The sequence below is a fragment of the Aspergillus heteromorphus genome, assembly GCF_003184545.1.
Source record: "Aspergillus heteromorphus CBS 117.55 chromosome Unknown BO70scaffold_19, whole genome shotgun sequence".
In the NCBI taxonomy this organism is placed as follows: domain Eukaryota; kingdom Fungi; phylum Ascomycota; class Eurotiomycetes; order Eurotiales; family Aspergillaceae; genus Aspergillus; species Aspergillus heteromorphus.
In genome coordinates, this window is record NW_020290424.1 from 18,418 (window position 1) to 33,886 (window position 15,469).

At 55.4% G+C, this 15,469-nt stretch overlaps 7 protein-coding genes across 7 annotated transcripts; 2 read left to right on the forward strand and 5 right to left on the reverse strand.

Moving 5' to 3' along the window:
- Positions 1–129: 129 nt before the first annotated feature.
- On the reverse strand, positions 130–1,404 carry BO70DRAFT_372284 (uncharacterized protein; the record flags this gene model as incomplete). The annotated part of the gene is made up of 2 exons (XM_025544841.1): positions 130–846; positions 886–1,404. The coding sequence occupies 2 exons, from the start codon at positions 1,402–1,404 to the stop codon at positions 130–132; spliced, it is 1,236 nt and encodes a 411-aa protein (XP_025397703.1).
- A 1,068-nt stretch (positions 1,405–2,472) lies between these two features.
- Positions 2,473–4,202, reverse strand: BO70DRAFT_397837 (putative nuclear membrane fusion protein Kar5; the record flags this gene model as incomplete). The annotated part of the gene is made up of 6 exons (XM_025546736.1): positions 2,473–2,501; positions 2,554–2,896; positions 2,944–3,000; positions 3,046–3,267; positions 3,312–4,129; positions 4,181–4,202. 6 exons carry the CDS (start codon positions 4,200–4,202, stop codon positions 2,473–2,475), a joined length of 1,491 nt encoding a protein of 496 aa, XP_025397704.1.
- A 569-nt stretch (positions 4,203–4,771) lies between these two features.
- BO70DRAFT_317777 (mitochondrial 54S ribosomal protein uL6m) lies at positions 4,772–5,843 on the forward strand. Its single transcript, XM_025540397.1, has 3 exons — positions 4,772–5,069; positions 5,144–5,257; positions 5,316–5,843. The coding sequence occupies exons 1-3, from the start codon at positions 4,796–4,798 to the stop codon at positions 5,687–5,689; spliced, it is 762 nt and encodes a 253-aa protein (XP_025397705.1). The 5' UTR covers positions 4,772–4,795; the 3' UTR covers positions 5,690–5,843.
- A 39-nt stretch (positions 5,844–5,882) lies between these two features.
- On the reverse strand, positions 5,883–6,941 carry BO70DRAFT_353979 (3'(2'),5'-bisphosphate nucleotidase; the record flags this gene model as incomplete). Its single annotated transcript, XM_025541843.1, has 1 exon — positions 5,883–6,941. The coding sequence occupies one exon, from the start codon at positions 6,939–6,941 to the stop codon at positions 5,883–5,885; it is 1,059 nt and encodes a 352-aa protein (XP_025397706.1).
- Positions 6,942–7,759: 818 nt separating this feature from the next.
- Positions 7,760–9,584, forward strand: BO70DRAFT_69319 (LSB5 family protein). The gene is made up of 4 exons (XM_025548653.1): positions 7,760–7,918; positions 8,043–8,194; positions 8,242–9,270; positions 9,343–9,584. The coding sequence occupies exons 1-4, from the start codon at positions 7,904–7,906 to the stop codon at positions 9,353–9,355; spliced, it is 1,209 nt and encodes a 402-aa protein (XP_025397707.1). The 5' UTR covers positions 7,760–7,903; the 3' UTR covers positions 9,356–9,584.
- Positions 9,585–9,724: 140 nt separating this feature from the next.
- On the reverse strand, positions 9,725–12,412 carry BO70DRAFT_353981 (uncharacterized protein; the record flags this gene model as incomplete). The annotated part of the gene is made up of 4 exons (XM_025541844.1): positions 9,725–9,754; positions 9,821–9,845; positions 10,087–10,207; positions 10,543–12,412. 4 exons carry the CDS (start codon positions 12,410–12,412, stop codon positions 9,725–9,727), a joined length of 2,046 nt encoding a protein of 681 aa, XP_025397708.1.
- A 1,048-nt stretch (positions 12,413–13,460) lies between these two features.
- Positions 13,461–15,246, reverse strand: BO70DRAFT_339477 (MDR family MFS transporter). Its single transcript, XM_025541248.1, has 2 exons — positions 15,018–15,246; positions 13,461–14,962 (listed from the first exon to the last, which is right to left on the reverse strand). Exons 1-2 carry the CDS (start codon positions 15,214–15,216, stop codon positions 13,518–13,520), a joined length of 1,644 nt encoding a protein of 547 aa, XP_025397709.1. The 5' UTR covers positions 15,217–15,246; the 3' UTR covers positions 13,461–13,517.
- Between the last annotated feature and the right edge of the window lie 223 nt (positions 15,247–15,469).

Below are 15,469 nucleotides of genomic sequence, written 5' to 3' on the forward strand. Positions count from 1 at the left end.
AAATGGCATCAGATCGTATCGAAGCAGGCAGCAAACTAGTATTTTGGGGAATATTGAGTGCATCAATCATGGAGTCTTTAGAACAGAACGAGGATGAAATCAACGCATGGCGAAACGACATGTCAGTAATCACTGCGACTCGACTTGTTCGGCCCAGGAAGCCCCGGTCACGGGCGACAAGGGGTCCGACTTCAGCAGGTCAGGGAGAGGGGGCGGCACAGGGGCGGCCGTTTCCTTGCTGCCCGTGTCTTTCTCCTTCTCCTTCTCTTTCTTGTCGCTGCCGGGCAGGGCGGGGAAATTGGCTTCATTGTTGATCGCCGGAGCTGATGCGGCAGGCTTGGGACCTGACTGATCAGCGACGCCATCGAACGGTGCAAGATCTCCGCGAGGCCCACGATGACCACCCCGGCCGCGTCCACCTCTGCCGCCGCGTCCCCGACCCCGGGGGTGGTGAGGACGAGGGCCGTCGTTCAGCGGTTCCTCGCCCGGTTGAGAATCGCTGGGCTGGGAATCGAATTCTCGTCTCGCGTAGCCAGAAACACCACCATGCATACCACGTCGGAACTGGCCCCTACCACCACGGGGATTGTAGGTCTCCTCCCTCTTCTCGGCATCCCACTCTCGTCCATTCAACGCATTCATCTTCCGCTGTCGGTTACGCTCGCGCTCATTATCCATGACCTGGCGATTGGCACGTTCCTGGCGTCGCTTCTCCTCCGCAACCTTCTCGCGGTCAAGGAACGACTGTTGGTCTGCTTCGGCCCGCGCGTGTGCGGCGGCGAGCTTCGCGGAGTTTTCTTTAGCGGCGGCAATGCGGCGAGAGAGTTGTTCTTCCGTAAGCTTGGGCTGGTAGATAGTCAGCACAACACGCCAGTTAAATCAAACAAGCACCCCTACCTTCTTGATACCACCGGTAGCACTTCTATCGCCACGAACCGCAGGCACACGCGGACCCTCCGCTGTAGCAGCCTGTTTGGGATCCGATTCCGTTGCATCCTCCCTCCCGTTCTGCTCCGCCTCAACAGGCGCAGCAGGAATAGTAGGGGTAGCAGGAGACGACCCCTCTGCGCTCTTATCGTCATTCTCAGGAGGACTGTCAACAGGCTTATTATTCTTCACGGGCCCATCCCCACGACGACCAGAGCTATGCGACCCGCGCCTACCGCCGCGCCCTCTACCCCCTCGGCCTCTTCCCCGTTTCTCGCCCCCACGCGACCGTGGCGGGGTATCAGTTCGAGCTGGTGGGACGTCTTTCTCGACAGCAGCGGGGGCAGGAGGATCGGGGTGGACTTCGGGCTGGGGTTGCTGCTCTGCGGCGGGGACGGGGATGATCTCATCGTCGAAAAGGTCATCGCCGCCGCGAGTCTGGGCGAACTCATCCATAGCAGGGGCGTCGTCGGCCATGTTTTGTGTGACGTGGAAGAGGCAAGGGATTTGTTCTCTCCGATCGCGGATCTGATGCGACTGTAGGTACGCGCCTTCGCGGCGCAGGGCAACAGGACCAATGAAAGCGACCCGTGGTAGCTCGAGTCGTGAACCGGTGATCAACAATCAGCGCTAGTCGCGGGGAGGAAAGTCAGCTTATCGCCAGGCAGAAAGACCCCCCCCCAATCCATTTCACTCATCCTTCCTTTCAGCTTCCCCAGGCGGGAGAGCTTGCACAGCCTCCGCAGTGTGGAACGTCAGTGTCCTTCCTAGTAGGAACTAGGAACATGAGACACCGACCAGCCTTGTTTCGGGAGGTGGCGTTCTGGGGGAGAAGAGCCGACCCCATGTGGTAGCTCCAGCTTCCAAGGCGGTCTGTCTGTGGTCCGGACGCTTTTTCTGCGGAGGCTGGGGTTGACACCTCCCGGGGAAGAGTGGAGAGATGCAGCAGTGGAGGGAGACAGCACGTACCGCTTTGAAAAATATCCGTTTGGTCAAAATGAGTCTTCAGATGCCGGGATCGACTCGGGTGAGGTTGGGGAGGGAATCGGCCAAAGGTCAGGGAAGGTCGGCGCTGATCGGCGGGCGCTTTTCTGCCGCGGCCCACCGCTGCTTTCTGCCAGCCTCTAACCCTAAGTGATGTCTCAATCGGGCAGATGCAGTGAAGACCGAATACGGCTGGGTTGCGGTGGTACCGAGGAGTGCTGGCTTGCATTCATTGACTTGATTCAGGGTCTATGCAGCATCCACAAATAGCATTGTATTGGCAATGCCAGTACGGAGTAGTATACACTGCTGCGTGTGCAATCCCGGCATAACACTCGACAATATATACAATTGCCTCTGGCGTTATTCATCACTACACATTCAGTCTGGTACTAGCTAAATGTTGCAATTACTATATTCATCTCAGCTTCTGTCAGGTATCAGAAACTCTATAGAATATCAATACCCTCTTGATTGACTATAAAAGGGTATGAAAGCCTCGCATAATCGAGATGAATGTGGAGCATACTATCAGTTATAGCCCTATGGCGACCCCATGTGTCATAGAAATCTCATTGTGATAAAATGAGCTATACCCAGTAATGTGAGCATGATTCCTGGTGTGAAGGAGGTGTCCCTTACAAATAGAAATAGCGAGCACTATAATAGCAAGCCTCGGGTTCTGAGCACCGATCAAGCCGATCAGGAGGCTGAATGCGGTCCACGTGGAAGATGACACCGGAAAGACCCCGAAAGTGGGAGACTCTTTATATCTGATCGTGGTTTCATCGATCATGGCCTGTAAGTTGGCAGCTGCCGCTGCGGTCTTATCCAGGAGCGCCTGTGAGATTCGTATATTCGTCTGAAGATGTTCTTGCACTTGAGAATGACCTTTCATGGCTTCATTGTGCTGCAGTTGGACTTTGCGCAGTTCGTCAGCTATTAGCTGAGATTTGGACAGAGACGTGTCAAGAATTTGCAAGCGCTACACAATTAAGCAAACTTCTCAAGAACAGCTGGGTTACCACAAACCTCGGAGAGACTTTGCTCTTGTTGTAGAATTTGAACGAACTTCCCGGAGAGCCATTCCTGATACAGTCAACTTCCGCTGTTTTGTGTGTGAAGAAGGCCTACCAGAGAAGAATCGAGGTTCTGCACAGTGAGAGAGAGCGTATCCAGGTTGTCATGCAAGAGTGTCTCCAGGCTCGACTTCAGAGATGAAACTAATTCATTGTTAACTGAGACATCGTGCAGCTGGGTCGACGCCATTTGTTCATTCCTGGCCATCGACTCATCATACAAGGCTTTCAATAATTGTCGAAGATATTCTGTCTCGCTCGAGGCGTTTCCAATATTCTATCGAGCGTCAGCTAGATTCTGAGAAAAGACAGAGTGCCTACCCTCTCAAGTGACATAGTCTTATCGTGCATTCGCTCAATAGCCGAAGAGACAGGCCCAAGAACTGCTGTAACATAAGCCTCCATGTTGCGATAGACTCTTTCCAAGGTGGCTTTGAGATGTGACTCCGTTTTATCCATTTCATGGACTAGCCTGATCCTCATCTCCTCAACTGCTTGCATGAATGTCTTATGACGAGAAGTTTCGGCTGTAGCAACTTCCATTGCTTCATGTAGACCATGATCAAGTTTGACCGAGCCTTGCACTATGGACCTATAAAGTTCAAGGAGTTCCGCCTTTTCGTTCTCGATCCTCGCTGCCTGGCAAATAACCACAGCATTCTGCCTACTATTGCTATAAGACGTCCACCACTGCGGCCGTGATTCCAGCAATTTGAGGCAGGACTCTAACTGCCCTTTTGGTATAGATTCCAAATCATTAGAGCGGGGCTTATGGCTGGACGATACCCCGAAAATTCCTCTCTTTGGTGGAGGCTGTATCGACACGGAAATACACGGAGAGGGAATCGCTGCCCCTGCTTCCTTGAGCTCACACATGGCAAGCCTAGCGGCATATATGGAGCGAACCCGGTCTAAGGCCACATGGATTTCCGGATCAGCCTTTTCAGGCTTGCCACCGATTGTTTGACAGGACGTCACCATCTTCGAGGTCGCCATGCGATTGCACGAGGGAGATGACTTCATTGATTCCAGAAGACCCAGTGCTTCCGCAAAGAGCACATCATGATCCCGGGGCTTCGAGTTTAGTAAGGAAAGTAGATCGACGTCTTCGATCGAGTCCTGGCTCGGAGTTGAAAGAGCTTGTTCCGTGGTCAGCGCAACCGAAACATAACTTTCCGGGGTCAACTTACCTTCCACTGAATTGAGTGCCATAACAGCACAGCACAATTGGAAGATTAGTATCAAGTACGGGAGTAAACATGAGAAGGAGATCTTGCGGCCTGAAGTTCCCGACATGTTCGCAGTTGATATAATGCCTCTCGGTTTGAGAGACCAAAGCAAAGAAAGTAGAGAAGGATACGGGTAGGAAAGAAGGCTCTGCCTTGTAAAATCTGCAGAGGGATGGATATTAAAGTATCGGACGTATAGAGAAGAAGAATAAGAATACACAAAGCGAGAAGTCCCAGACCAAGGCTGAGGTGTCCGAGCAAGAGCGCGATGCGAAGCTATAGAAAGAATGAGAACAAGAGACAGAGGGGCAGTGCATGGGCTGGAAAGTAAAACAGAGTGGATCGGAAACAAACAAGACATCACATCACGTCGCTCAAAGTACCTTACATGACTCCATCCGCAACATGTGAGAGTTGGAAGACGAAGATGAAGCGAGACCGCCGAGTGCCCATCTATACGCGCAGTCACATGACCCGCGCTAACCACATCGGGCGGGCGAGATCTCCGGACAAAATCAGTCGGCATCGGAGTTCCCAGAGCACTCTCTCCGGCCTCAATTCGCCATTCCCATCGCCATGTCGTGTTCCCTGACCCAGAGCTGCTTCAGGCAGCTTGCGCGGAGTCCTCTGAGACAAGGCTCCCTGCCCGTCTTCCTCGCCCCGGCGTTCTCTCACCCTTTCCGGACCCAGCCCTTCTCGACCACTTCCCCGGCACAGTCGCGAATTGGCGGCGCCGCGATTTCCGTCCCCAGCGAGGTCTCGCTCAAATTCATCGACCTACCCCAGCCCAGAGTGAAGAGACAGGGAGTCGACACCCCGAAGGTTGCAATTGAGGTCAAGGGTCCCCTGGGTAAGCAAGCTGCGAGTCCGATGGGGATGCGTGTCGTGTCTGAAGGCGGACCTGGACTGACGTCTGAGCGCTAGGTGAATTGACGCTGAACATCCCTTCCTTCGTGAATGTCGTGCACGACGAGGCCCTTCAGAAGGCCAGCCTGACCGTTCAGGACACTGAGGTCTCGCACCAGCGTGCTATGTGGGGTGAGTACTGGGTTGGGGTTCTTCGAGTCGGACAAGAGCTGACAGGTGTATGCTACAGGAACCATGCGCGCCCATCTACAGAACTACATCACCGGCGTTTCGGAAGGTCACATCTGCATTCTGAGTATGGTTGGTGTCGGTTACAGAGCTACCATTGAATCGACAGCGACCACCATCCAGGCCGAATACCCCGGTCAGCAGTTCGTTTCCCTCAAGGTCGGATACTCGCACCCGATCGAGCTGGGCATCCCCAAGGGCGTCAAGGCCAGCACCCCCCAGCCGACCCGTATCCTCCTGGAGAGTGTCGACAAGAATGTTGTGACCAAGTTCGCGGCGGAGATCCGCGAATGGCGGAAGCCGGAGCCTTACAAGGGCAAGGGTATCTTCGTCAACGGAGAGACGATCAGATTGAAGGACAAGAAGATTCGGTAAACGTGGGGTCTATGTCTTGGGGGAACGAATCTGTGTTTATTATTTCTGTATATGTATATCCGAGCACGGTTTCTTTGGTTCGCAATTGGTATCCTTTTTCATGTACTTTTAGACGCATCTAGCGTGCACAGTTGGACAAAATTTGTCGCAGAATCTATATTTATCATAGACATAAATTCAATATCCCTAACCCTTACAGCTTCAAGACAGTCTTGACAGCGTCGATGACCTTGTCGTGGACGGCCTTGGGAGCGGCGACGACTCCCTTGTTGGCAGCCAAGGTCCGGCCCTTGCTGAAGTCCAGTCTGTTGCCGTAGATATCCGTCACTTGACCGCCAGCTTCCCTGACGATCAGGTCACCAGCGGCGTGGTCCCAAATCTTCTCCTGGTAATCCTTCTTCACCGGCAGACGCAGGTAGATGTCACCGGCTCCTCTGGCGATGGAGCAGTACTTGGCCTGGGAGTCCAGACGCACACTGGGGGCGGTGATTCCGAGAAGCTGAGCGACCGCAGCGTTGTCGCCCTGAGCGGAGTGGGCAGCCTCGACACCCTCACAGAACACGGCCTGCGCGATATCGGGAACGGGGCGCATGGAGATAGACTTGCTCTCGGCCAGAGCGCCGTTCTGGAGGGGCCGACTGATGGAGCCAACGCCCTGGATGGCGGAGAAGAGAACGCCATTGCCGGCGCCGCTTATCTGCTCAGCTCCGATGCCGGCAGTCATGGTCTCGGAGTCGTTGACGGGCAGGTTCGGGCAGCCGATGGCCCCCGCCTTGACATCACCGTCGACAATCAGACCGAGACAGACGGCATATTGACCACCCCGCAGGAAACCCTTGGTGCCGTCGATGGGGTCCAAAGCCCAGATACGGCCGGAGGGACCACCCGCACTCTTGCCCTCGTCGATGATGTCCAGCATCGCCTCTTCGCTAGGCAGGGGGCCTCCCAGGAGGTTGTCGCTCTCGCTGTCCTCCAGCTTGATGTCCTTGACCAGTCTCCAGATCTCCCCGCTCAGGGCCTTGTCCTCGCGGAGGGTGCTCGCTTCCTCCTCGGCAACAATCTCGTCGTTGGGGAAGTTCTTGCGGATGGCTTGGATGATCAGGGCCTGGGCGCCGAAGTCGCCAATGGTGACGGGCGACTTGTCATCTTTGGAGACGGTGCCCTTGGCCTTCTCGTTGAAGACCTTCTGGGTGAGGAGGGTTGCGCGCTGGACGGCGAGCTCGGCGATGAAGCGTTCCTGCTGGTAAGACATGGTTGCGGGTTGGGTATATGAGGAGGAAGAGAAGGGGGTAAGGTGGGGGAGAGGGGGAAACAGATGGTGGCGGGTTTTTAAGATGATGCTGACCCCCAGTAGAAGAGTGGAGCAGAGAACCAGACGGGAGAAGATGGAGATACGCGGCCTGCGAATGGAGCAAGGATCTGCCGGATTCGTCGACCGGAGACCCATGAAAGAAGGAGACGCTGGCCAATGGGTCTGGAGCTCTGCGCAGTGATTCGCACTTTTCTTTGGCCCAATTCCCGGCAGTTTCCAGTGCAGAAGCGTACAAAGTAGAGAGGAAGCGATTCCTGGATGGAGTACGTAATTCCCGTAATCGGCGGCGCAGGACCGCCGCGGAGGGCCCCAGGCATGAATCAGGCAGCGAGGGCCGGGCTTCCCCGCACTAAGCCGGTTCGGGCGGGCCAGAGGGGCAGTCACGAGATCGCAATGGCATCAACACCGCATGACGTTGGAGGCGCCATCCCCGATCCTCCGTCGCCCGTCCGTCTCAGGTTGCTGCAGCTCGACCCGGTGCTCTCGAAATCAGCTCACTGGGAGCCGAGTGCAAGTGCTGCCGTTAGCGCGCCCGGTTATATCCCCCCCTCCGCCAAGGCAACACAGCGGCTATCCACTTGGTCTAACACGTCACCGTCTACGGTTCTCCTGAATCTGTTATCTAGGCACGGGGAAACGGTTCCGCCTGACAGGACCGCCGTTGTGACTCTTCCTTCAGTACGGACATTGGAGCGCAAGGAGGAGCAAGCCCAGTTGCATTCCACCCGACGGGTCACATCTCCATACCGAGTCGAGCTGGACACTCACTGCATGCCTCGGTGACGGTTCCATGCGCATGGGAGGATAAATTTCCTTTACGTACCGGATTTTCGGCGGGGTCATATATCCCCTCGCATTGATTGACATCGACCTCGTACACCCACCTTTTCAAGGCTGTCAAGATGTTCCACTCCCATGTAAGTCGGTTTGGCGATTGTCTCACAATCTAACCCAATCAGGGGTTGAGTTCAAGCGGATCAATTGCAAAATATGACCTGTGCCTTCGTCTGGCGCTCAGGACTGACCCATACCCACTTATAGAAGCCATACTCGGCCGTGACGGTCCAGATCGAGGTCCTCACCAGCGAACAATATGAGGTGGAAGACTCCAGTGGAATCCCCGATCTCATCGAGGCGGTTCGTATACAAGCGAGTGGTCCTACGGAAGCGAGTCGCGCTCTGCGCAAGAAGCTGTCAGTGTGCCCGCCCGTCTCATAAATAACGGTCTAACCCTCTCCAGCAAGTACGGCAACCTTCACCGTCAATTAAGAGCCCTTACGATCTTGGACTTTCTGATCCAAAACACCGGTGATCGATTCCTGCGCGAATTTGCAGACGAACCATTACTCGAACGACTCCGAATCGCTGCCACCGATTCGGTATCCGATCCGCTCGTCAAGCAGAAGTGCAAGCAGCTGTTTGGACAATGGGCATCCTCATACAAGAACACCCCCGGCATGGAGCGGGTGACGGCTCTCTACCGACAACTCCCAAAGCGCAAGCAACCAGCCACTCAGGCGAAGGCCAAGGTGCTGCGTGATTCAGGTACCTCCGACGAGCCTGCGATGGGCCATACGGTGTCTGTGTCCGCTGGAAACGGCCCTTCAACGGTTCTCAGCGGCGGCTCCAAACACAAGCACACATCCAGCAAATCCTCTCTATCCTCTTTCCGGAAAGACAAGAAGGAAAAGAAGACCCTGAGCCGGTCTTTCAACCTCGACAAAGAGAAGCCCGAAATCCTGCAGACTCTCGCCTCGTCCTCCGTCGCCAGCACGAACCTCCTGAACGCACTGAAACTGGTCAACCGCGAAACGCACCGTGTGAGCGAAGACGCAGAAGTGCTGAGCCGGTTCGAAGCATGCAAGACGCTACGGCGCCAGATCCTCCGGTACATCCAGCACGTGGAGAGCGAGGAGTTCCTGGGCAGTCTGATCCACGCCAACGAGGAGCTGGTCACGTCATTGATGGCTTTCGAGGTCCTGGATAAGAGCGTGGACTACGACAGTGATAGCGACCAGGACGTCCTGGAAACTGGCTGGACCCCGGACCGCGACGATCTCCCGGAATCCTTCGCCGGACTGGTCATGAACCCCCCGAAGCCCCCGCGGCCCCCGCGCCCCTTGAGCATATCCGTGCCGTCATCTTCCACACCAAGACGCGTCTACGACAGCGAGTCAGACACGGAAGAAGAAGAAGACGACGAGAACAACCCGTTTGGCGACCGCAACGCCATCCGCACCCCTGGCATCGAAAGACACGAACCTACCTGGTATGTCTTCCCCTCCTCCCACAACTCCACCTCTCAACCAAACCAATCCAATCCAATCCTAACTCCTCGCAGGAAAGAAGTCTAAACCGGCGAATCCGAACCAGTTCACTAAATCCCATTACTACCAACCACAGAATGTCCCTTCCCACCACACAAGTTACCTACCTATCTACCTACCTACCCACCTACCCCCCACCCATCCAATGAACCAATACTTAAACAACCCACCCCTTCGCGTCTACACGAGAAGACAAGATTTATTAAATATCCGCAAGGACGGCTTCAAGTTTTTCATTTCCATTTCAGACTCTATTATTCCTGAGCTTGCTAGTCGGTCGGATTGGTGCCCACTGGCATGGCACGGCATGGCATGGCACGGCATGGCATAGGCGCACAAGTCAGAGCCAGTAGGTTACTTACTATATGTACATGTACTAGGCAGGCAAGGTAGTCGCTAGATCAAGTACCATGTATCACGATGCGCCTATCCCAATCACAACTAAGCTAAGCTACTAGCCTTTCCCTTTTGTGTGCCAGAATTACTACTTACTATGTACCACCATACCACCCACCCACTGTACGGAGGTAAACAGAATCATAGGCATGGGATGCATGTAATTAATGCTTATTTATGCTCCCAGTAGAATCAATACATCCAGCCTAAGCTAATAATAGAATGTAGAACCACCCAGCGACACAACAGAGACTTATCGAGAATGATTGCTACGAGCACGTGATGAATAAATGAACAAATTGGTAAATAAGTAAATAAGTAGATAAGTTAAATAACTTAAGATATGAATACACACAACACACAACACCCAGATAACCGAATCCGAATCCGAATGCGAATTCCCCCACCCGAACGAACCCAGATATGCAAATGCAACGGCGACGGCGACGGCGACACCGATCCCGATCACGAATTTTGTGACTTCTAGAGTTGGACCAGAAAGCAAGCAAGCAAGCAAGCAAGAAAGCAAAAGAAAGGAATGAAACGCCAAAAGTAAACGGTCCCTCAACAGCAAAAGAGAAACATCAACCAGCGTCAACGATTGAAAGGGGAAAAAAAGTAAAAGGGTATTATGAATAGCTGCACAGAAGAACAAGAAAGAGAGAGAGGAATTTTGTAGATCATCACATAGGTTGGTTCCATACCAAATGAGACTGACCGGTCGGTATCAATCGTATCCACAGCACGCACTGAAGATAAAAAAAATAGAAGGAGAAGAAGAATGAGTAATTACAACACTTTCGTCTTCATCCACTCACTCGTCCCCACACCGAGGTTCAGACCATTATCAGCCCACCACTTGCGGACGCGCTGCTCAGCACCAGAGACAGGGTCCGCGTCTTCGAGGGCCTCTTCGATATCACAAGTCTTGAATTCGACACGAAGGCCGCTGCGACGCCACCATTCGAGGACGTTATCGTGGCCGTTCTTGGTCGGACCGACGAGGACCTGGGTGTCGAAGATCATCTTGGAGCCCTTCAGACGGTGCCAGAACTCGAGGACGTGGACGTGGCCGTGGGTGCTGGCGATGCGGGCGACGGATTCGCCATGACTATAGGGGATGCCGGAGGCATCCCACCAGGCGAGGGAGGCGGTGCGGCCGGACTGGGCGGCGAGGAGGACGGATTTGCCGACTTTGAGGGGGATGGGGGAGGAGATGGGTGCGTTGACGGAGGCGGCTTTCCACCAGGCCAGGACGGCGACGCGGCCCTCGGCGCTGGCGGCTTCGAGGGCCCGCTCGGTGTACCGCAGTTCGAGGCCGGAGGTGCGCCACCATTCGAGGACGTCGACGAAGCCGGCTCGCGAGGCGCCGTCCATCGCGTCGGCGATGTATTCTTTGTTTGGGAGGGCGGGGGCGTCGCGCCACCAGGTGAGGATGTTGGGGTTGCCGTAGATGGCGGATGCGCGGTATGGGAGGTTGGTGAGACGGGAGGTCGTCCAGAGAAGGTCTTCTTTTTCAGTGAGGTAGGAGAGGATGTCGGTGCGGGAGAATTTGAAGATCAGGTGGCAGGCTAGGTCGGAGAGAGGTTTCCACCGGGGAAGACTGTGGATGCGCTTTTTGATCGCAGCGAAGGACCCTCGGAGGATGGTGTATTCCAAGGAGGCTGGGGTGGACATCTTCAGCAGATGGTTTTGCCATTCTTTTGGCACAGGGAGGTTTGTCGGGATGCCGACTGCTTTGGCGATCTCCCAGTCGTGGAGGTGGTCTTCGAAGATATCCAGCCATAACTCCATCGGCAACGAGCGCGGACCCCGTTCAGTCTTGGCCGATCGATATAAGACATGTCGCGAGATAGTGGCGGCGTCCCCGGGGGTCTTTTCCGGGACACCGGATTGGTATGTCGATTCTGAACCCTGACTGGGGTTGGTGGCGGCTGCTGAGAACGACAGGCCCAGCGTCCGTTCGATAGTCCCATGTAGTCCCTCCAGGCCATCCCACGGCAACTGTATAAGTTCCTCCGGATCAACGGACTTCCACAGCACAGGCGATACCACGCTAATCCAGGGCCAGAACTGTTCCACCTCATCCAGCTGCCTCTTGCTCAGCGGATGATCCCATTCCGAGACTGTCATGCCGGGGATCAGCACAACCGGCTTTGACGAGATCCAACCGCGCAGTAGGGCCAAGGTCAACGTATTGGTCAACCCGTACAACATCGACCCCAACGCCCCAGCGTCTATCGGTGCGACCAGGAGCATATCCGCCCAGTCGCAAAGCTCCGCCGCCTTCGCCTTCAACCATTTCCGAGCACCGGTCTTTTTGTCGAATGTCTGACTATCCACCGTATCCATGTAATGAGGAACCTTGCTTGCGCCCGACAGAAGCGCGGACGGCTCATCGGTAATCAATCGTAGTTCGATTTCGGGATTCTGGACCAGCGAGGGCAGGACATTGTCGACGAAGGCGCTCTCCGTCGAGAGGAGGATGCGTTTCCGGCGACGAGGGGAGGGGTCCGTGGCCTCTTGCATTTCCGTATCGAGGTGTATCCCGGTCGAACTAACATCACCCGCGGGTTTCCCTTCGCTCTCAGCATCCACTTCCATTGTCGTAGACCAAACGCCTTTCGAAACCACACCAGTAACGGCCCTCGATGTCGATGGGAGATTCGCTCCCAAACCCAATGCCATTACACTGAAGAAAAGACGGCGAAGAAGAAAAACAAAAGTCGGGACAAGAGAGCCGGATTAATATAGACCAGTGGTGTCACGATTCGTCGGGGGCGAAGAAGCAGGACAGTCGAAAATTTGTCGCGTACAGGGATCGTGCAGCCAATCCGGTCGAGGACAAAACGTATGTTCGCGGTCAAGGATAAAATCGCAACCAGTGCGCAAGAACGGAAACCGAACGCTCTGCAAAGAGGGAAAGCAGGGGAGGTGAGTCTTGTATGATGTAGGTAGGTAGATATGTGAAGTGAGTCGGCCAGCCGTGTGGTAGCGGACGAACAATTGCAACCCAATGAAGCTCTCTCCCTCCAGCCAGACTACCGAACCCAAGCCATGTACAGGAAGGCAAAGGCAGACCCAGGCGGACTGCGGATCTCGAGGCGGTACGTGTTGACTGACTGGTGGTCTGATCGGGCGGGCTAGGGAAAGGCGGGCCAAGCGGTGTGCTGACTGCTGTGGTGGACTTGTTGGACTTGCAGGAGAACAACTTAGTTCGCAGTTAATAATGAAATCACCAAATAGATAGTACTCGGGAGTACGGAGTAGCTTGGGCGCAAATCGCAAGTCGTGCTGTCCCGTCGCCACGTCTTGCGCAAGACGCCACCAATTAATTGGTAACTAGTTGCAGGTCGAGTTTAGGTTGGGGGGGTGTGAGTGTGGGGGGTTGGAGGGAGGGGGAGTGCAGAAGCGCAGAGAGCCAGAAGAGAGAGGAGGAGGAGAGGGAGAAGAAGGGAGTGGAGTAAAAAGAGGGAGGGGAGTAGAAGAAAACGCAGGGATGAGTTCAGAGGCACGGCATCAAAGCAAGCCCCCCGAACGATCGAGAGGGCGACGATGAAGGATCTCCTGCCGCCGCGCCGTTGGTCGTGCCGCGCCCGGGCCGGTGATTGGCCCACCGGGGTTGCAGCCAAGCGGCAGTGGGCCCTTGCACTGGTTGGGCCCGATGATGATGATGATGTAGGCATTACTACGGAGTACTAACTATCTACTACGATAGGAACCGCTGTTTGCAGTTATCATGTGTAAATTGTACTATATACGTATATACGCTTGTTATGTACTTCCGGGTTACTCACTCATCCCGTCGCGCCAGGTTCGAATGCAACTTGTGCTCGCGCATCCCCATACTGACCATCGCCCCCAGCACGCTCAGTCCCAGCAGCGTCAGGAACACCGCCCGCAAAGAATCCATGTACGCATCGAGCACCCCCGGGATCCAGTCCGCAGGCAGATGGCGGATCTCATCCAGGCTGTCTCGGATCCGCGAGATCAGCTCCCCTGCGTCCTCACGGTCGCCAAACCGAGACCACAACCCCGACTTGAGGATGTTCTGGAACACGGCGGAGGCAATGGTGATACCAATGGTGCTGCCCGTGCTGCGGAACGCATAAGACGCGGATGTAATGACGGCATGGTGCTCGTGGTCCACGGCAGAGATCAGCGCCACCAGGGTGATCGTGAGCATACTACCGTAGGCCGTCCCCATCATGAAGAAGTAGATGAACGGTAGCCACGACGGAGTCGTCAATGACAGCGTGCAGATAAGGATACCGGCAATAACCAGCAGAGACACGGAGATGTGATTGAACACCCTGTAGCGTCCCGTGGACTTCATCAAGATACCCGACCCCAGCGAGCCAAGCGAGGTTCCAATAGCCTGGGGGATCAACCGCGCCCCCGCAGCCGTCGCGGACAGCCCTTGAACCTGGAAGAACAAGGGCAGATAGAACAGAAGTCCAAAGACCGCCATCGTGCTAAACCAGTTAGTCAGACAGGCGGAAAACACCGTCCGATTGAGCAGCAGACGGACGGGAATGACCGGCTCCGACGCAATCTTCGCTTCAACGTAGATGAAGAGCCCGAAGAAGACGGCGGAAAGTGGCAGCGAGGTGAGGATAAGCGGGTGCGTCCAGGGGACCTGATTGCCACCGGTATTCAGCCCAAGAAGAAGCAGAACGAGACTGACGACCAAGGTGAGCGCTCCGAGGAAGTCCACCCGTCTTAGTTTGGCGTTCTCGGATTGCTTCACGGGCACTCGCAACGTGAAAGCCACCAGGATACCGGATACCACGACGAACGGGACCTGGATCAGAAAGGCCCATCGCCACCCCAAAGTATCATTGATCCACCCTCCGAACACACCACCCAGTCCGCTTCCCGCTCCATAACAGATATTGCCAATGCCCTGCCACACGCCTCGTTTCCGTAGCGGGACCAAGTCGGAGGTGACGAAGGTCGAGATCGCTGTGAGGCCGCCGCCTCCGATGCCGGCGACGACCCGACCAAGGACAATGGTTCCCTCGCTTTTCGCGAGCCCGCAGATCAAATTACCGGCGGCGAAGAAGACATTGGACAAAAGCAGACCTGTCCGTCGAGAGAAAATATCCGTCAGGCGCCCACTCAGCGGCTGAAAGGCGGCGTTGGAAATGAGGTAGGAGGTGGCGAGCCAGGACAGCAGCGTGAAGGAGTGGAAGGAGGACGAGATGGGGGCGGTTAGAGTTGCGACAATCGTAGTGTCTGTCACCGTTAGCTTCAGCAAGCCAGGGGAGGGCTGTAGACAGTCGAGGCTTACCCAAAGCAGCCAGGAACACACCGACCCAGATGCTTCCCAGGACCAGGATCAGCTCCTTCGAGCTGGGTTCCTCAGCCAAGGGAACGTCCGAGTCGCCGGACGGTGCGGGTTCATTCTGCGATTGATCCCCCAGGAGGGGCGTCCGCTCAGACGCCGGCCTGCCCTGGGGTTCAGCGGTTGTGGGAGGATCAGAGCGCATCTGTACCACCAGTTCTGGTGTTGTTGCGACTTGCAAGTGATGATGACGATGTCGTGTTTTGCGACGGGCGGAGAAGCCGCGGTTAGTCAGGCGGGCCGAGAACGAGCTGTCAATTGGCTTGTCATGCCTTTGCCTTGCTTGGCCTCATCAACTGCCTTGCTGCTGCATCTCCCACCTCTTCGGCGAATTTCCAACTCAGTCCGTCCATTGAGATCCCGTCGCATTCGCTACGACCGATCAGACTCCAGCCTAG